Genomic DNA, 21879 nt, shown 5'->3' on the forward strand with positions numbered 1-21879 from the left:
GGGAAATAAACATGGGGAAACAGTTTTACTTTGTGTAATGACCCATCCACTCCCAGTCTCTATTCAAGCCTAAGTTAATTGTATCCAGTTTGCAAATTAATTCCAATTCAGCAGTCTCTCGTTGGAGTCTGTTTTTGAAGTCTTTTTGTTGTAATATTGCAACTTTTAGGTCTGTAATCGAGTGACCAGAGAGATTGAAGTGTTCTCTGACTGGTTTATGAATGTTATAATTCTTGACATCTGATTTGTGTCCATTTATTCTTTTACGTAGAGACTGTCCAGTTTGGCCAATGTACATGGCAGAGGGGCATTGCTGGCACATGATGGCATATATCACATTGGTAGATGTGCAGGTGAACGAGCCTCTGATAGTGTGGCTGATGTGATTAGGCCCTATGATGGTGTCCCCTGAATAGATATGTGGGCACAGTTGGCAACAGGCTTTGTTGCAAGGATAGGTTCCTGGGTTAGTGGTTCTGTTGTGTGGTATGTGGTTGCTGGTGAGTATTTGCTTCAGGTTGGGGGGCTGTCTGTAAGCAAGGACTGGCCTGTCTCCCAAGATCTGTGAGAGTGATGGGTCGTCCTTCAGGATAGGTTGTAGATCCTTGATGATGCGTTGGAGAGGTTTTAGTTGGGGGCTGAAGGTGATGGCTACTGGAGTTCTGTTATTTTCTTTGTTGGGCCTGTCCTGTAGTAGGTGACTTCTGGGTACTCTTCTGGCTCTGTCAATCTGTTTCTTAACTTCAGCAGGTGGGTATTGTAGTTGTAAGAATGCTTGATAGAAATCTTGTAGGTGTTTGTCCCTGTCTGAGGGGTTGGAGCAAATGCGCTTGTATCGCAGAGCTTGGCTGTAGACAATGGATCATGTGGTGTGATCTGCGTGAAAGCTGGACGCATGTAGGTAGGAGTAGCGGTCAGTAGGTTTCCAGTATAGGGTGGTGTTTATGTGACTATCGCTTATTAGCACCGTAGTGTCCAGGAAGTGGATCTCTTGTGTGGACTGTCCAGGCTGAGGTTGATGGTGGGATGGAAATTGTTGAAATCATGGTGGAATTCCTCAAGGGCTTCTTTTCCATGGGTCCAGATGATGAAGATGTCATCAAGTAGAGTAGGGGCATTAGGGGACGAGAGCTGAGGAAGCGTTGTTCTAAGTCAGCCATAAAAATGTTGGCATACTGTGGGGCCATGCAGGTACCCATAGCAGTGCCGCTGGTTTAAAGGTATACATTGTCCCCAAACATGAAACAGTTATGGGTGAGGACAAAGTCACAAAGTTCAGCCATCAGGTTTGCCGTGACATTATCGGGGATACTGTTCCTGACGGCTTGTAGTCCATCTTTGTGTGGAATGTTGGTGTAGAGGGCTTCTACATCCATAGTGGCCAGGATGGTGTTTTCAGGAAGATCACCAATGGATTGTAGTTTCCTCAGGAAGTCAGTGGTGTCTCGAAGATAGCTGGGAGTGCTGGTAGCGTAGGGCCTGAGGAAGGAGTCTACATAGCCAGACAATCCTGCTGTCAGGGTGCCAATGCCTGAGAAGACGGGGCGTCCAGGATTTCCAGGTTTATGGATCTTGGGTAGCAGATAGAATACCCCAGGTCGGGGTTCCAGGGGTGTGTCTGTGCAGATTTGTTCTTGTGCTTTTTTCAGGGAGTTTCTTGAGCAAATAGTGTAGTTTCTTTTGGTAACCCTCAGTGGGATCAGAGGGTAATGGCTTGTAGAAAGTGGTGTTGGAGAGTTGCCTAGCAGCCTCTTGTTCATATTCCGACCTATTCATGATGACGACAGCACCTCCTTTGTCAACCTTTTTGATTATGATGTCAGAGTTGTTCCTGAGGCTGTGGATGGCATTGTGTTCTGCACAGCTGAGGTTATGGGGCAAGTGATGCTGCTTTTCCACAATTTCAGCCCATGCATGTCGGCGGAAGCAGTCCACCCAGAATCCTTCTTTTTGTAGTGTTGGTAGGAAGGTCTCTGTGGATTAGTACATTGTTCAGAGGTGTGTTGGAAATATTCCTTGAGTCGGAGGTGTCGAAAATAGGATTCTAGGTCACCACAGAACTGTATCATGTTCGTGGGGGTGGAGGGGCAGAAGGAGAGGCCCCGAGATTGAACAGATTCTTCTGCTGGGCTAAGAGTATAGTTGGATAGATTAACAACATTGCTGGTTGGGTTAAGGGAACCATTGCTCTGGCCTTGTGGCATGTAGTAGTTTAGATAGTTTAGTGTCCTTTTTCTTTTGTAGAGAAGCAAAGTGTGTATTGTAAATGGCTTGTCTAGTTTTTGTAAAGTCCAGCCACGAGGAAGTTTGTGTGGAAGGTTGGTTTTTTATGAGAGTATCCAGTTTTGAGAGCTCATTCTTAATCTTTCCCTGTTTGCTGTAGAGGATGTTGATCAGGTGGTTCCACAGTTTCTTTGAGAGCGTGTGGTACAAGCTGTCAGCATAGTATGTGTGGTATGTAGATTGTAATGGATTTTTTACCTGCAGTCCTTTTGGTATGAAGTCCATCTGTTTGCATTTGGAAAGGAAGATGATGTCTGTCTGTATCTGTACGAGTTTTTTCATGAAGTTGATAGATTTCCACTCCATACGGCTAAATGCAGTGCCTTGCATAATGACATGTTTCAGAGAAGCAGCCGTGTTAGTCTGTATTCGCAAAAAGAAAAGGAGTACTTGTGGCACCTTAGAGACTAACCAATTTATTTGAGCATAAGCTTTCGTGAGCTACAGCTCACTTCATCGGATGCATTCAGTGGGTATGTGAATCTGGGGAAACAAGTTCATGTTCTGGAAGGGGATAAGAAGTATAGGGCATTGCTGAACAGCTGCACTTGTGATCACATGCAACCCTGACCCCATTTAAAAATGTGTGTGTGGGGTTTTTTTCCTGGTTTTTAAGTAGAAGGTATTGAGGGTGCATGTTCAGGACTCAGATTGACAGTGTGGAGTAAGTATTGGTATTCTCATTGGCCTGATATGTTCTCATTAACCCATTACTCAGCAGATAGACAGGCTATTGCATGCTGGACCATCTAGAATTTCTCCAGAGTTCTCCATCTCCCAGGTCCTAGCAGCTGCAGGAATGGAGCCATGTGCCATCTAGATAGTCCGCAATCGACAGGTGGATCAGAGTGAAGCAGCTTCTTTTGGTTTAGCTACAGTGCCTAATTTGTGCCAGGGTTGAGCCCCAGCACCATGGGTGGTGGGTATCACAGGCTGGGGGAGGCGAAGCCTCCTCAAACAGCCCTGCATGGCCCTGCCCATGCTCTACCCCCAGGCCCTCTCCTGCTTCCTGCTGGCGCTCTGCTGCTCTTCCCCTGTAGCTGGGGCTGGTGAGGGCCGGCGTGTTGCCAGGGGCTCTGGGTGGCTGGAGCCAGTGCTCACATCGCCCGCCTGCCAGTCACTGGCGGCTGCACTGCCCACCCAGCGCTCCAGGTCTTGGGCAGACTGGGTGGGGTGGGCTGGGCTGGGCCACAGGCTACCCTCCCCAAGCTGGTGGTGCACCCACAGCCCATGTCCAACACCTCTAGGCTTGGCAGTTTGTAACCCCGCTTGCCATGTCAGTTATGAAAGTAAAAAAAAATTGCTTGAGCCTCAGCAGCTCTTTCATTACAAATTAAGCACTGTTTAGCTGCACCCTGTGGAACACACCCAGTTTACGCTACAGCAGGATCACGCCACTCATGAGCCCCTCCGAGCAGCCACACACCAAAGCCCGCAACTCCCGCTCTGCACCTTTCACCTGTGTCTGTGTGTGGACAAGGCCTTGCTGGCTAATGACTCCCCTGGGTAGCAGCTGGGGCCAAGCCCAGGGCTGCAGTGCCCCGAGGCGATCAGACCACAGGCTCCCTGCAGGGCTGGGGATGGACATGGGCTCTGCCAGGGGTCCCTGCAGCTGTTCCTGTGGCGGAGGCGCCGCTGGGGGCAGCTGGGGAGGGCAAGGGTCTGCTCCTGGGGGACCAGCAGGACAGCAGCACCTGCTGCCCCGGCCTGCAACACTGCACAAGAGGCGGCCCGCCGGGGCAGTCCGCCGGCCGGGCTCTTGCCCAGGGGCGCGCTCCCCCGGCGGCTCTGCGCATCCCCGCCCGGCCGCAGTGAGTCCGCCGCGCCTGCAGGGGTCGCTGCCGCAGGAGGCGCGGGGCTGAGTGCGTTCGCTCGGGGGCAGCAGCCGCAGCAGCAGTCGCAGCGGCCGAGGCGGTAGACGCCTGAGCAGCAGCCGCCGGAGAAGCAGCCCTGAGCCGCGGCGGCCTCGGTTCCAGCTCCGGCCCGCGCCGCACGATGCCGACCGTGGAGGAGCTTTACCGCAACTATGGGATCCTGGCCGATGCCACCGAGACTGCGGGGCAGGTGGGTCCCGGCCGCGGCCTGCACGGCCCCGGAAAGCCCCGGGCTCGAGTGCGGCGGCTCCCGGCTGGGGGGAAGCTGCGGGCCGCAGGCTTGGCCCGGGCTGGAAGGAGCGGGATGAGGGTGGAGGGGCGGCTTGCTGGGGCGGGGGGGGCCCAGGAGTGGGGGATCGGCCAGGGGCTGAGCAGGTTGGGGGGCAGCGGGTTAAGCAAAAAAAAAGTAACTGATGAAAATATTGCGCACGCCGCCCAGCGCGCCCGCCTGGGCCAGTGGCATTAGCCTGGCCCTCGTCTCTTCTCCGGCCGTTTGCTGTGGCTGCAGACCCGGCCTCCTTCTGTTGGAGGGGGACTCGACTTTGCATTCGTGACACGCCGCTTTGATCTCAGGCGTGAAAGGGTTTTGTAGCCAACGTTTCTCCGGGACGTTGAAGGCCTGATTTCCAGAAGTGCGCAGCCCCCACTGCTCCTGTTCCGTTTTATTGGGTGTTGTGGGTAGCCATCACCTCTGAAAAATCAGTTCCTTGAAGCTCTGTCCTGCTTGTCAGGCCTGAGGCTCTCTTTTAAATGTGGTGTTAGGTGGTTGGAGTTATTAACTCAGTCTCAGAAAACAGACCTGCTTTGATCAGTGTTTGACCCAGAAAAACTTGTGGCAGTCATAAAAAGAAAAAAAGACATGTCTTACAGCTTTTAAATTTATTATCGCCACACAGAACAGGCTGTGCTAAGTAAAGCATCCTTTCTGCAATACTGAGGAGAGTAGGGTGTTAAAAATAGAACTCAGTTCATTTTCTTTAGAATAAAGTATTCGGATTTTTTGCTCCAGTTATAGTATGCTGTTTGGGAAATTTCCGCTAGAATTTTAAGGTTTCCATCCTGCATAACTTTACATAAACAAGTAGAGTTAAGGATGTGCAGAAGAGCTTGCAGGATCTGGGCCTGTGTGTGTTGAACATCTAAGCAGATGTAGGAGTGAAAATGAAAATAGTCAAAGTAAATGACAACTGAGGGGTTACTGGTCAGTGAGAAAACATAATTCCAAGTATAGAAATTATGTTCAATAGTTTATTTAAAATACAGGTGGTAAGAACAATTATTTGATTAAGAGCAATATAATTATTCATCTGTGAATTACTGTCACGTACTAATGTACAATTTGGGGACAGAAAGATTGCTTGTCCAGTTCTGGCCAGCAGTCATCTTTGGAGCATGAAAAGAAAAGCTTCTCAGTAGAATTTCCTGGGTTGCTAGATTAATTTAAAAAAAAATGCCCTGGCAAGGCCAGGTGAAAGATCAAATGTCAAACTTGATCTGAGAGAGAAACTAATTATTGTAGTTCTTATAGCTTTTACAAATAATAATTCCTTCCCCTGTCTAGATAGTAGATTTCCAGGTTCTGATCCTGCCATGGAACCCTGGTAATCATCAAGTTCATTGTGACCCTGCTTGTGTTTTAGGGTCTGCTCATGTGGATCTGATTGCAGCATTTGGCTCTTAGATGGTATAAATAAAAATTTAACGTTATTCAGCTGAACAGAAGGTGATTTACTCATCCAATTGTCTGTTAAGTACCTGATCTACTCTTACTGAAGTCAGTGGAAATTTTGCCACTCATAAGAAGTAGAATACCATAAGGCCATTTCCTACCTTATTGGTGCTTTGGACAGTAATTTTTTTTCTTTAAATGCAGCCTTTATTTTTTGGTCAATAATTTTGTTGGTTTGATTAGTAGTCAGTACAGTTATGCCAAAGAAAATTATGGTCCAGTTAATTTATCATTAATATACGTGAACTTTTTGTAAATAGGTTGCTGTATTAATGATGAAACTGAAGTGCAACTGAGAGTAAAAAGTCCTTTCTAGGTCCTAGGGAAATCCAAAGTATGCTCTGCTTTATATAGTCTGTCTTCTCTTCTAGCATAAAGATGCTTATCAGGTGATATTGGATGGCGTAAAGGGAGGTGCCAAGGAGAAGAGGCTAGCAGCACAGTTTATTCCAAAGTTCTTCAAACATTTCCCTGAGCTGGCTGATTCAGCTATCAATGCCCAACTGGACCTCTGTGAAGATGAAGATGTTTCTGTAAGGATACCTGCTGGACATTTTGTAGCATGCTGCTATATTGAGTTTTATTTTGTGCTCCCTTTTATTCCTCTCCCATTTTATATAAGTATTTTCCTCCAAAAAATTGGACTTCAGTGTCCATATGTTTCAAAACATATTATGTCTGTGTGTCATAAAATTATAATTAAATTAACACTACATTAGTGCCTTCCTCTTATTTCAGTCAAAGCAATTCTTATCACTTTGGGTGAAGTAAGCTGATTCCTACAGATGCCTGTCACTTAGCTCATGATAATGCTAATAATGTCTGAAGAACACATTGTAATTGTACTCATCTTCTATCACCGGCTAAATCTTTGTTGGGTTTTTTTCTTCACCATCCCTTGTGACTCGACCCTTTCTAGTTACAGGAAAAAATTCTCTAGCCAGAGACTGAACTAAAAATACTTTTCATGTTCCTAACACTTTTTTTATATCAAAGTACTTTACACGTATTAAGCCTTACATCTTCTCTTGAAGGTAAGGAAATATTTCTACCATTTTACATTTACACATTGGAAACATGAGGCACAAAATTAAAAAAAACACCTGATTTTCCAGGCATCCTAAGCACCGACAACTCTGGTTTGCTTTGAGGGGGATTCTGTAGGCTAAGCACCTCTGGAAATGAGACTTAGGTGATTTGCACAAGGTCAGACAGGAAGTCTCAGTTGTGCTGGGAAGAAAACTCAGTATTTCTGACTCTGTCTTGTACACTAAACGAACCTATCCTTTCTGTTTTAGCCCATAATACCTATCTAGAAGTGGTAGAAAATGATCAGATAAAGGATGGAAGTTGTATTATTTTTTAATCCAAATTTGGTTCGTGAGGTTTTGATCCGTTAGTGATTTTTTTTATGTAAGCATTTAAAGAATCTGTTAAAATGGCATTTTCCCAACAAAATTAGGCTCAAGTTGAAATCATAGTTATTTTATAATCTGCAAATATCTGTTCATAAGACTTCTCCAAACCAACCATAAATGTTGAAGTTTGAGTTGTCACTAGTGTCTGATTAATAGCCGGGGCAGAGACTTTTCGGTATGGAACTAATGGCACAGCAGTTAGATAAATCAGAAACCTCACATGGGTTCTGCAGTTCACATCAGCATCTGCAATTCAGAATATTTGAGTTCAGCATTTAATTCAGGGATGCAACTGGAAGTAAAAGATAGCAGAAGTCACACACTAAGGGCTCGTCTTCACTGGCAATTTACAGCACTGCAACTGTCTCACTCAGCGGTGAGAAAAAACACCCCCTTGAGCGCAGCAAGTTTCAGCGCTGTAAAGCGCCAGTGTAGACAGTGCACCAGTGCTGGAAGCCACGCCCCTTGTGGAGGTGGGTTTTTTAGAGCACTGGGAGAGCTCTCTCCCCCCATGCTGTGCCATGACCATACAAGGCACGTTAAAGCGCTGTCACAGCAGCACTTTAGCATTGCCAGTGTAGACTAGCCCTAAATCATCTTACGCTTTGTTGGTTTAGATACCAAACGCGTGATTGTTTTTCTCATTCAGCTGTTTTTCTTCTGAACCTTGTTTGAGACTGCACTGATTCTAATCTGCCTGTAATTATGTGCTAAGATTTTGACTCTTCTGTTCAGATGATGACAGTGTTTCATTTTGACAGATCCGACGCCAAGCAATCAAGGAGCTGCCTCAGTTTGCCACAGGAGATAATCTTCCCCGGGTGGCAGACATACTGACCCAGCTTCTGCAGTCAGGTAACGTGTACTGATGATTTCCTTGCCTATTTCCTGCTGCCATGTGCTTCTGTTACATGTATGTTTGTGGCTGGTTTGGTTGAAGAGAGTTATAGTTGTGGAAACTGAATTCCTCTGTTGATTCATTAGCTTGTTGTGTAGCAATCTGCCACAGTTGTCTTCATATCCTGTTTTTGCTCCATTTCTTTTCCCCTGTCGTTGACATCTTATATCTGCAGTGCAAATATGCCAGGATGACAGGAAATATTTGTTAAACATTTAAACTCTGCAGTGACTTGCTCTTTGTAACCAGATGTCAGGAGTTAGAAACCTTTTTGTATTATGCTGAAGTATTCTTTTGACCTCTTATTCTTGCCCTTACTTCAGCATATCAGAAAGATGCATGACTTTGAATTTTCTCTTCCCCAGATGATTCCGCAGAATTCAACTTGGTGAACAATGCTCTGTTAAGTATATTTAAGATGGATGCTAAAGGTAAATAGCAGACTCTTATATATAATGTTTTTATTGTTTAAAGTGCTCACCAGTCGTTGATAAGTCTCAAGGAGTGAGATCAGGAATGGTTTTTGTATCTGCTGCAGGGCAGTGTAGAATTTTAAGCAAATGTTATCACTTGCTGTTCTGTGTCACAGATCTTGAGCTGTTTGGCTTATGTAAATACAGAGCCATTACAACTTTGTAATATAGTGGCACCCAAAATGTGGTGTTTGATATGCAAACATACAGGAAGGCATGATCTATGCCCTTAAGAGCTATTTCTTCCTGCTGTGGTGTATGTTTACCTTGTTTCTAAAACTAGCAATTTTAAAATAAGTTCTGGAGCTTTTCCAATTTGGAAAGTAGTTTTTCTTTTTACTGTATATCATAATTATAAAATTGTTGAACGGTTTGCATTAATGTAATTGTTTGGATTTCAGGGACACTGGGAGGCTTGTTCAGTCAGATTCTTCAGGGAGAGGATATTGTGAGAGAACGAGCTATCAAGTTCCTCTCTACCAAACTCAAGACCCTTCCTGAAGAAGTGTTAACAAAGGAAGTAGAGGAGCTCATATTAACTGAATCAAAGAAGGTAAGTGTTGTATTTCACTCCAAATTTAGGTTCTGTTAAATCAGCTTTTTTTGTAATAGAAAGGTTTCCAGTATTCAATTGTTTAAAACGCCATGCACAGTTATGGGACTGTATACATGATTCTGTGATTGGGGGAGGGATAGCTCAGTTGTTTTGAGCATTGGCTTGCTAAAACCAGGGTTGTGAGTTCAGTTCTTGGGGGGGGGGAGGGCAAAAATTGGGGATTGGCCCTGCTTTGAGCAGGGGGTTGGACTAGATGACCTCTTGAGGTCCCTTCCAACCCTGATATTCTATGCTTCTGTGTTTGCAACCCAGATGTTACAGTATTATGTGACTGTGTCAATGCAGACGCAACTATTTTGTCCACTTTTATTTATAATCTGTTTTCATTGTCCAGACTGAGAGAAATGCAAAAATCAAGAAAACTGTCCAAACAATAAGAAGTAAATTACATGGTTAAAGTTCTTTCAGTTTTAGGCATTCAAGTTTTTGTTAGTAATCTAAAGAGAGTCGATATTTAAAAATAATTGGCTGAGCAAAGTGAGGTCCTATGCTCAATTTGATAGCATTTCTGTCTGTGGCACCCTCTCGTTACTTTAACCCAGAGGCATATACAGAGATACTGTATGTTTTCCCATTTTTTAAAAAATGTAGGGAGCTAAAACTGTACTATTGGATAACAGTGCTATTTACCAACTTAAGTGTAATAGGAGACGGGTATTACAAATTGCCTCAGTGGGATTCTGTTTTCTGCTTTTATTTTAAGGTCCTTGAAGATGTGACGGGTGAGGAATTTGTCCTTTTCATGAAGATATTATCTGGCTTAAAAAGCTTACAGACAGTGAGCGGGAGGCAGCAACTGGTGGAACTGGTGGCTGAACAAGCTGACCTGGAGCAAACTTTTAATCCGTCCGATCCAGATTGTGTGGACAGACTCTTGCAGTGCACTCGACAGGCAGTGCCACTCTTCTCAGTATGTATTTCTTTCCTTTGTATAGTTAGTACGATATTAAAGTTGCAGACTGTAATGTCTTTAATGTCATGACTAGCTGTGTCAGAGTGATTGTACAGCTGTGACTTATAGTCAGCAGTTTCTCTGACCTAAGTCTTACATGTATTTTGGACTGATCTGTTCTGGAGAATTTCCATTCAGATTTGTAAATCATAAGAACTTGTGTCTTCCTTAAGTACCTGCTTTCTCACAAATTGAAGAATTTGATGTGAATGATGTCTCAGTCTCCCACCTCTATTCGTCAGCAGATGTGGTATTTGTCTTAGTGTGTTAGCTGAGAGAATTGAAATTTTCTTTATTGGTTATGGAAGAGAATCTTGCCAACATGATTCTCTAATAAACTCTGTGCAATTTCTAGGCTTAATTTAGTAAAGATAACTTTCTTCCATGGTTACAGAAGGCTTTTAATACCATTCTTTCTTCTCATTGTTAGCATCCCTGGCAGATGGGCAATTCTGTTGCCTTGGCTCTACGTGCCCAATGTAATTTTTAGGAACTGCTCTTTCAGAAAACATCACAAGTCAACATTATAAGAGGGGTATGGGAAAGGAAGTATGTCCTTGTGATTAAAGCACTGGCTTATATTTGTGGCTGTGTCACAGAGTTCCTTTGTGATCTTTGGTAGGTTATTTAATCTCTGAACCCTAGCTCCCCATCTTGTAAAATGGAGAATCCGCTGAAATTCTAACACTTTCACTGATTTAACTGTTTTTGATGCACTCCTCCACTCCAGGAGACTTTGACAGTCTCTCTTAAAGGAAAATGTGGTTGTTTCTTTTGGTACCTATAGCACAGAGGGAACTGTGCAACTTCTGAGACATCCTGTGTTCAAAAGAGTTTTGTCAGCTTTTGCTCCAGTCTTGCAAGGGAAAGTCATCATAAGATAAAGGCAGGATTTAAGGTCATGGGCAAGGACTTCTGGCCAAGTGAAAGCGCCATCTCTCAACTATATCAGACACAGATTACCACTTGTACTGAAAGAGAGTCACTGAAAAAAGGCTTCAGCCTAACTTCAGAAATAGGTTAATAACTTCTTTTTAAAACACTGGCACTCACACAACCAGAGAGGGATGAGCCCTTGCAAAAGTTCCTGGGTTGTATTTTTTTTGGCTGAGACTTTAGAATCTTGTAACAATCCCCTCTTTAGACATAAAAAGTGAATATTTGCCAGGTATGCTATTAATTATACATAGTGTCTTACCTCATATCCACTGGGCTGACCTAGCACTATCTGCTGTCAAGAGAGAGAGCTGGATTTGAATCCTAAGTTCACCCTCTTGCTCCATTCTCAGTGAGGGTTAGGAATATTGCAGAGGTGAGAGCAGAGTCCAATAGACAAATGTTCTGCTGATGGATTTAAATTTAAACATTGATTAACTCGGTGCATTGCCAGGCATACTGCAGTAGTTTAAAGCCTGTTTTCCGGGAAATGGAACTGTTACAGATAGGAAAAAATAAGCATTTGCAATTTTATCAAAATCACCTGTAGCCTAGGCACAACTCTTAGCTGGAAGGACCCGTGTGTTTTGAAGGGAGAAATTTAGCTAAGGGGTAGCAAAATGATGGGTGTCCATTGGGCAGGGAAGGTGGGAAAAAATTAAATCAAATTCCTGCAGTAACCTTAGTGTCTTTCTGAACTTTTACAGAAAAATGTTCATTCTACAAGGTTTGTGACTTACTTCTGCGAGCATGTGTTACCAAACCTCAGTTCCCTGACTACTCCAGTGGAGGGCCTTGATATCCAGTTAGAGGTAAGCTAAGCCTGTAAGAGCTAATAAACCTCAAATGTACACATCATGGTGCTTATTGCAGAAGTGAGTGTTTCTCTGCATAACACTCTTGAGATTGTAAAAACTTCAGTGTGTTTTCCAGCAATTTGCTGATCTACTGTTCTATGGCTCTTCTAGTTAATAACATGAGGAAAGATCACAGAACTCTGCCAGCTGATGGAGCTGGGTTGAGCAGAACCTTCTAATGCCTAAGAGTAAATACAGAAAGCAAAAGCCTTACCCTAATTAAGAGGAATAATGACTATAGTCATTAGTCATGTGGTAACCTCACTGAACTTTCCAAGCTGTTGCTATTCCTTCACATTGTCTTCCAAATAGTCCCCTCATAGTTACCTCTTTATCAGCAATGTGCTTGTGCTGTGCAAAACAAACAAAAGAAAAATTCCTGCCTGAAAGAGCTTACAAGCTGAAAGAGCCAGATAGACAAGAGGCACTGAGAAGCCAGAAGGGAATAACTTGAATACCTTTTTATATTCATTACTTTTATTGTCACTTCTTGTGGATATCATGGAGGGAGTGAGGCTTTAGGAGGAACTTAAATGCATTGAGGAAGGAGGCTTGAATGAATATCTGGTAGACTGCAGACAGGAGGTTCAGACAAGCTTAGTCTGGCATTCACTGCTTAACAATTGTTAAGATACATGTATAAATATTACTGTCACATGTTAATTTTAGTTCTCTACAAATCTCTGGTACTTAAAGCCTGCATTAAAGGTAAGATGTCCCTCACCTGGCATGAGTTGTATTTTATAGACTTTACAAAATCATGATTGATGTTTGTGGCAATTCAATGTTGTGATATGCTGAAGAAGCCATGTTAATGTTGCAATCCACTTTTATTTAAAATTATGCAACTATGTGATTATAACTCTTAGCTTTACCAAGAGGTGTTCTTGTTTGTAGGTATTGAAACTACTTGCTGAAATGAGTTCGTTTTGTGGTGACATGGAAAAGTTAGAATCAAACTTGAAGAAGCTTTTTGATAAATTACTGGTAAGGCAGACTTTTGCTGTGATACAATAATAAAAAATGCACTCCTAAAAGTGAGTGACCTTTAGTTGCTTATTACCCATTTATCTTTGGTCCCTTCCTGTAAAGGTAGTTACCCCTGGTTATTCTTCTGTTCAAGACAAATAAGTGCAAAGATCTCTTTGCCCACGTTGAATCTTTCCATAGCATTGCAGAACTGGATGATTTCTCTACACACCATTTTTGATCCAAGTTGAAGAAAGTAGTATGGTTTGTGTTTGTATGATGATCTTAAAATCCGTCCGTGCTGGCAGTAGTGGCAGGGCTACCACAGACACTTACTGGCTCAGAGCAGGTATAGTTGAGATGCTGATAAAAGTGTTGGTAGCTGATCTGCACTAGCCTGGAAACAAATGATAGTAACATGGAGCTAGTGCAATGAAGGGAGACTCTGTTAGAATTGTCAGAATAGATAAGGCCCTATGTAATGTAGCTTAAACTAGTTGGAGTCTGTACAAGACTGCAGCAGAGCCTATAGAAAAAATGTTAGTTGGTCCTCCCTACAATCCAACAATGCACAGAGTGGTATTGATAAGTTAGGTGTTTGCTGGACTGGCTGTTTCCAAATGCTGAAATTAAAGAGAAGTTTTGTATGACCATACATTCAAGAGAAACTGGTAAATAGATTAGACTGCTAACCTGCTTACATATTTAGCTAACTGATTTGGTAATGCTGTTTATTTCCTATATTGAGGTTTTATTTTTCGTAGCCTTGCCCTCCTGTGAAAGTGGGTGGGATGCAAAAAGTGGAGAAAAGGGAACAGGTGAGTGAAAGTGTCTCATGTATCTGTTCTGCTTGGTGTTCATCAGGAGTACATGCCACTTCCTCCAGAGGAAGCAGAGAATGGGGAAAATGCAGGTAATGAAGAGCCCAAGTTGCAGTTCAGCTATGTGGAGTGTTTGTTGTATAGCTTTCATCAGCTGGGGCGAAAGCTTCCAGACTTCCTCACGTCCAAGCTCAATGCAGAGAAATTGAAAGACTTCAAAATCAGGTAATGTATGAGAGACTGGAATGATCACTTTAGCTGCAAACCCAGCTGCAATGAACATACTGGAAGTGTCAGTGTAGAATATTATTGATCCTTCCTCTGCTGAACTGTTCGGGTGCGGGAGAAGCATAAATCAGATTAGAAAGCAAAATAATGAACTGATTGAAAAATGTTTTCAGCATTTATTTAAAAATAAAAACACTCTTGTCATATCACGGTTTTCCTTGTGCTATTCTTTTACAGGAATGTGTGAAGTTTTGTGCTTGGCTTGATTGGGGTTCATTAAATACTTTAAACTCATTTTTCTGTTAGGCTACAGTATTTTGCCCGAGGGTTGCAGGTTTATATACGACAGCTTCGTCTGGCACTTCAAGGAAAAACAGGTGAAGCCTTAAAAACAGAAGAGGTATGTATTCCCTGGAAGCAGTTCTCTTATCAATTCTACTGAATAGCTATTGCAAACCATTATAAAAGCCAGCCTTTTTTGCTGAGATGACTAAAATTGAATGATACTGGGAAATGACTGTCACTATGCTGCTTAAGCCTACTAAATGAATGTAGATTGACACTGCATTTCAGGCAAATACTATCAATACAGCTGATAGCAAGTATTTTAGACGCGAGAAAGCTCTTGTAGTTTGAATAAACTTTGTTTCGTGGTCTGGAAAGTGGCAAATGTTTTCTAGATTTATTAAGTGCTAGATGACAGCATGTATGAATGCACTATTCTCTTACCTCTACAGACCCAGGTTCAATTCTCCTCATGTGCAAATGAATTTGAACTCAAATTTGTTGATGATATTTCTCAGTACTACAAAAGTACTAAATTAGGTGCCTTTGGTCATGCCAAAGCTGAAAGAGCTGTGTGAGAGCACAGGACTGCAGTGCCAGAGGATGCTGGAAATCAGGACTTGGGTGCACTGATTAGCAGGGAGTGCAGCAGATTGGGACTGAGGCTCATTACCAGAGCTGTACAGTGGCCAAGCATTAGAACAGTGAGGGCAACAGAGAAGATTGAACTGGCTTAGCAGAGCTGCAGAGAGAAGCTGGCATAGTACCTCACTGTACTGTTGCTTGTCTCTAACCAGTGATCTGTCACTTTCAGGAGCATTATCCTTAAATTTATTTTTTTATTTTTTTAAATAAAGGCAGTTTACCAACGCTTTATACCAGAAAGCAGTGTTCAGTGTCCTGGGCTTGTTAATGTGACAGTCCTGCAATTCTCTAAGCAGTTAAGTTTCCCATCTGTTGCAGCACCAATCATGGATTTCAAAAGCAATGTTACTCCACATACAAAAAACCAGTGATGCTAGCTTCCGAAGTCAGTATCTGATTATTCAGTAGTTATGCCTGATCATGGCCAATCTTCCTTGCATATTGAAACAAGACAGTGACAGAGAGTTCTCTGCAAAAGGTTTTTGCTGGGCTGCTACTGTTGAACATCCCTTAGTTCCTGCATTTGTTTCAGTTACGCTCTCTTGACTAAAAGAAAAGGAGTACTTGTGGCACCTTAGAGACTAACCAATTTATTTGAGCCTCTAAGGTGCCACAAGTACTCCTTTTCTTTTTGCGAATACAGACTAACACGGCTGTTACTCTGAAAGCTCTCTTGACTGGGTTTGTATTGCAAACCTGAATTGGGGCAGATAGATACAAGTGGATGCGTGACAGGCAATGTCATCTATCCAGGTGCCACTTCTGGAGATGGGAGGACACTTCTAAGCCATAACCACATGCAGCTAGATCAACAGGTCACAGTTGAACTTTGGCTTTCAGATTATAGTAGTGTTTTGTTCACCCACAGATTGTATCTGTTTGGCCTAGTTACACACCATACATTTTGTTTTGAATGAGACACCTAAATGTATTGAACAAAGAATGGTAGAAAATTGGAGATCCTGGAATTCTATAGCCAACTGATTTTCATTAAATGCAAAATTACTGAGAACTAAAAATTATAACAGCTAAATCATTTACAGAAATTTGCTATAGATCTCTCATCAAGGTCATAGAAATTTATTTGGAGGTGTGCAGTAAAATTCCAGTATATCTGTCTTCACTAAATGCATCGGACATAATCTCAAATCACTAAAATTGCTGTATTTTTCCCCTTTTGCAGAACAAAATTAAAGTGGTCGCCTTGAAAATAACTAATAACATCAATGTTTTAATCAAGGTAAGCCTTAAATCTTCAGTTATGTCTAAACATAGAACAGGTCTGTAATAGAAGGATCTCTGAAAAGGAAGGCTCGGGAACAGAGAGCTATTGAGAAATTTCCCAGATGGGGATCAAATGTTATTGTCAAGATGCTCCACTATCCTCTCTACAGTGGAGTAAATCAAATTCAGCATTGGCACTATGTTAAAGTTCTTCCCTTAAGTTTTTGTTAATTTCCTGGTCTGAGGAGATCAGTGCTCCCCTTCTGTCATTCCAGTACATTTCCTTTGTGAACTCTCTGGAGCTACATATTAGCAACTAACAATGGAAATTAATAAATAAACGGCTTATTGAATTGAAAGTAACAGTGACTGGCTGACTGAAATCCATTTCAGTACTCTACCTGCTCACTGTATAAAGTTTGTGGCATCATTATCAAGACATCCAGCCACCTTGAATTGGGTGGATTACCCTGCTGAGGAGCTGGAATTTTAAGTGTTGCAGCCCTTTGTTTGTAGGCCAATAAATTGATGATTCAGTATCATGAGGGGAAGATTTACTTCAAAAAAACACTATAATGGGTCAGTTGTCCTTTGCAGTGTCATTTTGATCAGAAATTTGGGCCAATTGTTCTATAACAATGATTTTCAGTTTAGCATTTACTTGCTGTGTCTGATTTCAGCAGGTTTGATGGAGTTTACAGGATATTTAAGCATAAAAGCAAGTTAAGGATTGAGCAAGTCTTGCCTCGTAACATTCAATGCTTCGGTATCTATAGTTAGAAATATATCCCTGAAATGCTGACTTAAGGTTTAATGTAATGTTTTTAAAGAAAACTGTTTTGATTATACTTTCCCTTCAAAGTTCATACCGTGGCACTCTAGTGTGAGCAAATTCTTTGCTCAATCCCATGCTGCTTCTTAGCACTGTGGTAGGAATAGCAGAGATCCACACAGGAGCCATTGTAATTCATTGTAGTAATGTACAGTACACATATTAATATACTGTGCAGAATCATAGCATGAGACACTTCTGTTCATATGAAATTAGAATTTCATATTAGAGTGCATGGAATAAAGTAGCTGAATTTTTTTAAGTGGTTCATCCAGGTAATTCTTGTTTCTGGATCCTAGGACTTAACATCTTTGGTTTTAAAGAGCTTGTCTGAAGGAGGTTGGGGGAATAGGGAAGTATGATTAATGCAGACTCATAATATAGGTAAGATTATGGAGTATTATTGGCGTGGACTTCATTTTGTGGTAAAATGTCCACAATTTTGTTTGTTTAGGACCTTTTCCACATTCCCCCTTCTTACAAGAGCACAGTTACGCTGTCTTGGAAACCTGTACAGAAGGCTGATGCAGGGTAAGAGTTACCAGGAAAACTTGCTTAAAGTGATATTATTGCATACACACATTGTGGAATTTTTATTTTATGATGTACAACAACTTGCCAGTATATGTTGTTCAGCACATGAGCTAAAAACCAAAGATTCGCATGCAAAAATCTTAGATAGAATTAAGGTTACAATTGTATAATAGTACGTTGTAGGCATTGTGCATAAGTGGTAGTCTCAGGATCCAGTTTGCCACACTGTGAGCCACATAACAGCTCTAGTTGTTGGCGAGTGGTATAAGGTGTCAAGACTTGCTGGGATGATACAGTAGATAATTTAATCAAAATGGGGATCAGTCTTTTAGGAAGGTTCCACAATACCATCTTCCAGAGTGTCTTCATTAACAGCTCTACTGGCTCATAAATGCTAATCTATGGGGGTGAGCATACTGTGTCTGTACTTACTACCTCGGGGATAGTGCAGCATCTTTCAAAGACTTCTCTTTATATTTTCTTGCCTTTGTAGTCAAAAAAGAACTAGTGAAGATACAACTTCAAGTTCACCACCGAAGAAGGCTCCAGCAGGACCAAAAAGGGATGCCAGGCAAATATACAACCCACCCAGTGGGAAGTACAGTAGCAACCTGGGCAGCTTTTCTTATGGTAAGTTGGAGAGTTTGGAAGAACCTTGCAGGGTGAATTATACCCCTCTGGGAAGGATGTCAGTTAAGCAAGTTCCTTTCCAGATCCTCAGATGATCCAGAATTTGCTGTCGTGATTTTTCCATGTAATTGTATCTATATTTTTTTAAATCACTGGTCTAGTAAGAGGATAAGTTTACCAGCCTAATAACTAAGCAACTTTGCAACATCATTTTAGCAGCCACCGGTCTCTTGCAGATCTGGGGATTAAATTGTCTGAAAGCTGAGATTCCACATTATATTATGATATAAAGTAATGTTCTGTTCTTAACAAAGAAAATTCTGTTGTCTCCAATATTGTAATTTTTGTCAACACCAGTTTTAGACATGGTAGGCAGACCCTTAAGGGCTACAGGCTATCTTAACTTTTAATATCATTTTAGAAATTATAGCTGGAAATGATTCTGTTCATCTAATTTGTCCCCGATAGTGCAGGATCCTCTGAGGATGGTCAACTTTGAGGTCTTCATTCAAATATGTCTAATTTTAAATATCCAAAGTTCTGTCCTTCCCTTTGTAGAGTTGTAGAGTTAAGCTTAATGTAATTTTAAAGGCTTAATAACTATTACAAGGGGAGGAAAAAATAGTAGGGGTCTAAAACGTTTTGATGTATTTAGGCTTCCACTGGGATCAGACTCTAGATAGGCTACTAACAGAAGCCTGAGAAACCTTGAGACACTTTGGTTCTTCCAGTGAGATCAAACTCATTCTTAATGGAGCTAAATGAAAAACCGACTCCAATATACAAACAGTTCATTTATGTCCTCTGGTTCTTCCAGTGGTGTTGGAGCCTTAAACTGAAAACATTAAGATACCAATACAGCAAAACACTTAAGTATATGCTTAATTTTAAGGAGGTGATTAGCCACATTTGAAGTCAGTGTTTGAGACATATTGTGATGGATAGGCAATAAAAACTCTTAATTTAAACTGATACAGGGAACCTTTTAAACCAATATAATATAATCTTGCTGGAAGGTTTTAAGTACTGTTGCGTAGATGGGGTTAGCCCAGGTAATTGTACCTAAAACAGAACAGCTGTAACAGGCATGATAATATATTGCAATTTCATTTTTAATCAGCTATTCAAACACAAGAGACCTGTATAAGATAAACGTTTGCATTTATTTTCAGAGCAGAGAGGTGGTTTCCGGGGTGGCCGAGGGAGAGGCTGGGGAGGACGAGGTAATCGCAGTCGAGGAAGAATCTACTGAACAGACCATTGCATTCTCCAGAGCCATTATGGGGTAAAACACCAGTAAAAGTGAAAGTACTGCTCATCAAAGGATTGCCTGGAGTACTGTATCCCTTCAAGGACTGCCTTCTGCTAAAGACTGACTTAAATGTTCTTTATACCTTTGTATGTATGATCTACTTTTCTAACGGACTACAAAACTTGTCCATAGTGAAACTACAACTGTATTTTTGGATGATTAGTCAGCAATTTTGAGTTATTTTAGAAGTGTCTTCAGGGTTTATTCGGAATTGGAAAACAGCATAGATGTTTTATCTGAAACTACATCTTGACAGTTTGTATATTAACCTAAAAATCAGCTATTACTCAACTAAAACTATATTGTAATTGAGTTTATATATTAAATAATGGACAGGAAAGGGATGACTACAAAGGTACACGTCCATTAAGATTGACAGCTGCAGTAATCCTTTCCTCATCTGTAACAATATCTTGCAATATGTGGAGAAGAGTACCATTATTAAATTAGCATTTATTTACTCTTTATAACAGAATCGTTGACTATTCAGACAAATGCTGGATTTTTAAAGTCTGTAACATGGACATACAAATTTTTGCTTGTAGCATGAAGCAATCATTTAACTTAAAGTTGTGGAGAATGTGATGTTTTTGTTTTTGTACATCTTACTCTTCTCCCTACATTGTAATACAAAAGTGGTGTTTTGCAAATGGATTTTTAATGTTCAGTATGAATATGTATGCATATGCCATGAAATTTCAGTAAAACAGGTTTAAAAAAAAAAACTAGAAGTACTTCAGGAGTGGGAAAAGTCAGATGCAATAATTAAGCTTCATAAATTGCAGTTGGACAGCAGCAGTGGCCTGGCTCTTTCCTGTGCGTTTGAAGATTTCTGGATTGTTTGGCACTTGAAATTTTTTTTTTTAAACAATACCAACTGCATTTTAAAAACATATAAATAAAATTTTATTTTGGGTAGCACTGTAAAAATCCAGCTATGTTATTTGATTCAGGTGGAGAATTAAAGACTTCTGTACTAGTTTGTCCTTCATGGTAACCTAAGATTTTGATTTAACAGTGGACACCCAGTAAATACAACTTTATTTAAGAGCAGATCTGGCACAGAGGTTTGGTTTTGTCGTTCTCTTCTTCCCTCTTCTCCCTCCCCCCCCCCCCCCCCCGCACCCCACACACACACACATTTTCACCACTTTAAACTTTTTTACTTTCTCCTCAGGTCATTCGTAGAGATTGAATATTGTAAAAGGTGTGATAGTAAAATGGAGAAAAGTTGGGGGGAAGGAAGAAATATTAACAAATTTCTGTTGACATAAAATACCTTAGGCTTTAGAGGACTGAAGATTTTCCTAACTTTTATTTTCAACATTTTGATGACCATACCCCAAACCAAATGCCTAAAAGTAATGTTTTCCTACTAGTTTCATGTGTATTTGTGAGGAATAGCTTGTGAATCTGACACAGGTGTCTTCATTAACATTCTCTGATATTTATCACTGCAATCTGAGGAATGCATCATTTGTATTTCTGGCACTAGTGCAAGATCTTCTAGAAAACTGGCCCTTTAATAATAATAATTAAAAAAAAAAAAAAAAGCCAGAACAGCAAAACTATCAAACTACAGAATCTGTTTCCAAACTTGATTTCTGTGCAGCTTTGGAACAGTGGTGGTAAACTTTGGACATTCCGTAAGCACTTGAGTTGAACTTACGTTACTGATTACAAGACACTTGCTAAATTCAGATGGTCAGTAAGAAGCTGAGCAATTAAACTTTGGCTTTCAAATACAAATTGACATGATCAAAATGTCATTTTGAAAATAGGCACAGGATCGATGTGTTATTTCCATTTGAAAATTCAGCCTGTTTCACAAAGGGCAATAATTTGTATAATTTGAAGATTTCTAAATGAATGTCAAAGCCTATTTGTAAGCACATTTATATTCTAATCACTGGATGCAAGCAGCTTCTTTGCTCACTGAAGTTTCAATGAGAACTTCTGAGACATCTTTTTCAGAGATGGGTGCAGCTTCAGCAAAGTTCTTGCTGCCTCAGAAATAGCTAGTTTCCCCCCCTTCCCTTCATTCTTAATTTCTGATGCAGTGAATTCTTTTGGAGACACCTGTGCACCACCTTGTTCAACTGTAAACTTTCCCTTATGCTTTTGGAATAAATTCATTTTGTAATTTTGTTTGAGTGGCTTACTGTTTCATTACTGTAGTTTTAAACAGTTTCATACTTTAAGACCATTTTGTAATGGCTCACTAATGGGACATTACAGTATCTTATTTTCTAATGGCTTTCATTCCAATAGGAGCTCCCTGATTATTTTACTGATATATAGAATTAATAGTTTAATCTCCAAATTAGAAGCAGCCACCATTAAGACAATGTTGTAGCTATTTA

The 21879-nt window shown here is 41.2% G+C and overlaps 1 protein-coding gene across 1 annotated transcript; it reads left to right on the plus strand.

Moving 5' to 3' along the window:
• The first annotated feature begins 4155 nt into the window (after positions 1-4155).
• API5 (apoptosis inhibitor 5) lies at positions 4156-21664 on the plus strand. The gene is made up of 14 exons (XM_077818559.1): positions 4156-4347; positions 6258-6419; positions 8066-8159; positions 8568-8633; positions 9077-9228; positions 9995-10201; positions 11887-11991; positions 12934-13023; positions 13870-14051; positions 14361-14454; positions 16168-16224; positions 17495-17571; positions 18068-18204; positions 19377-21664. The coding sequence occupies exons 1-14, from the start codon at positions 4279-4281 to the stop codon at positions 19454-19456; spliced, it is 1572 nt and encodes a 523-aa protein (XP_077674685.1). The 5' UTR covers positions 4156-4278; the 3' UTR covers positions 19457-21664.
• The last annotated feature ends 215 nt before the right edge of the window (positions 21665-21879 follow it).

The sequence above is a fragment of the Eretmochelys imbricata genome, chromosome 6 (assembly GCF_965152235.1).
Source record: "Eretmochelys imbricata isolate rEreImb1 chromosome 6, rEreImb1.hap1, whole genome shotgun sequence".
Classification (NCBI taxonomy): domain Eukaryota; kingdom Metazoa; phylum Chordata; order Testudines; family Cheloniidae; genus Eretmochelys; species Eretmochelys imbricata.

What these genes read in the sequence shown, in the direction of transcription:
- API5 (XM_077818559.1), top strand. Translation starts at nt 4,279, where the DNA reads ATGCCGACCGTGGAGGAGCTTTACCGCAACTATGGGATCCTGGCCGAT. An exon ending in GTGAAGATGAAGATGTTTCT is followed by an intron (nt 6,420 to 8,065) that starts GTAAGGATACCT and finishes TCATTTTGACAG; the next exon opens with ATCCGACGCCAAGCAATCAA. An exon ending in AGCTTTTTGATAAATTACTG is followed by an intron (nt 13,024 to 13,869) that starts GTAAGGCAGACT and finishes GGTGTTCATCAG; the next exon opens with GAGTACATGCCACTTCCTCC.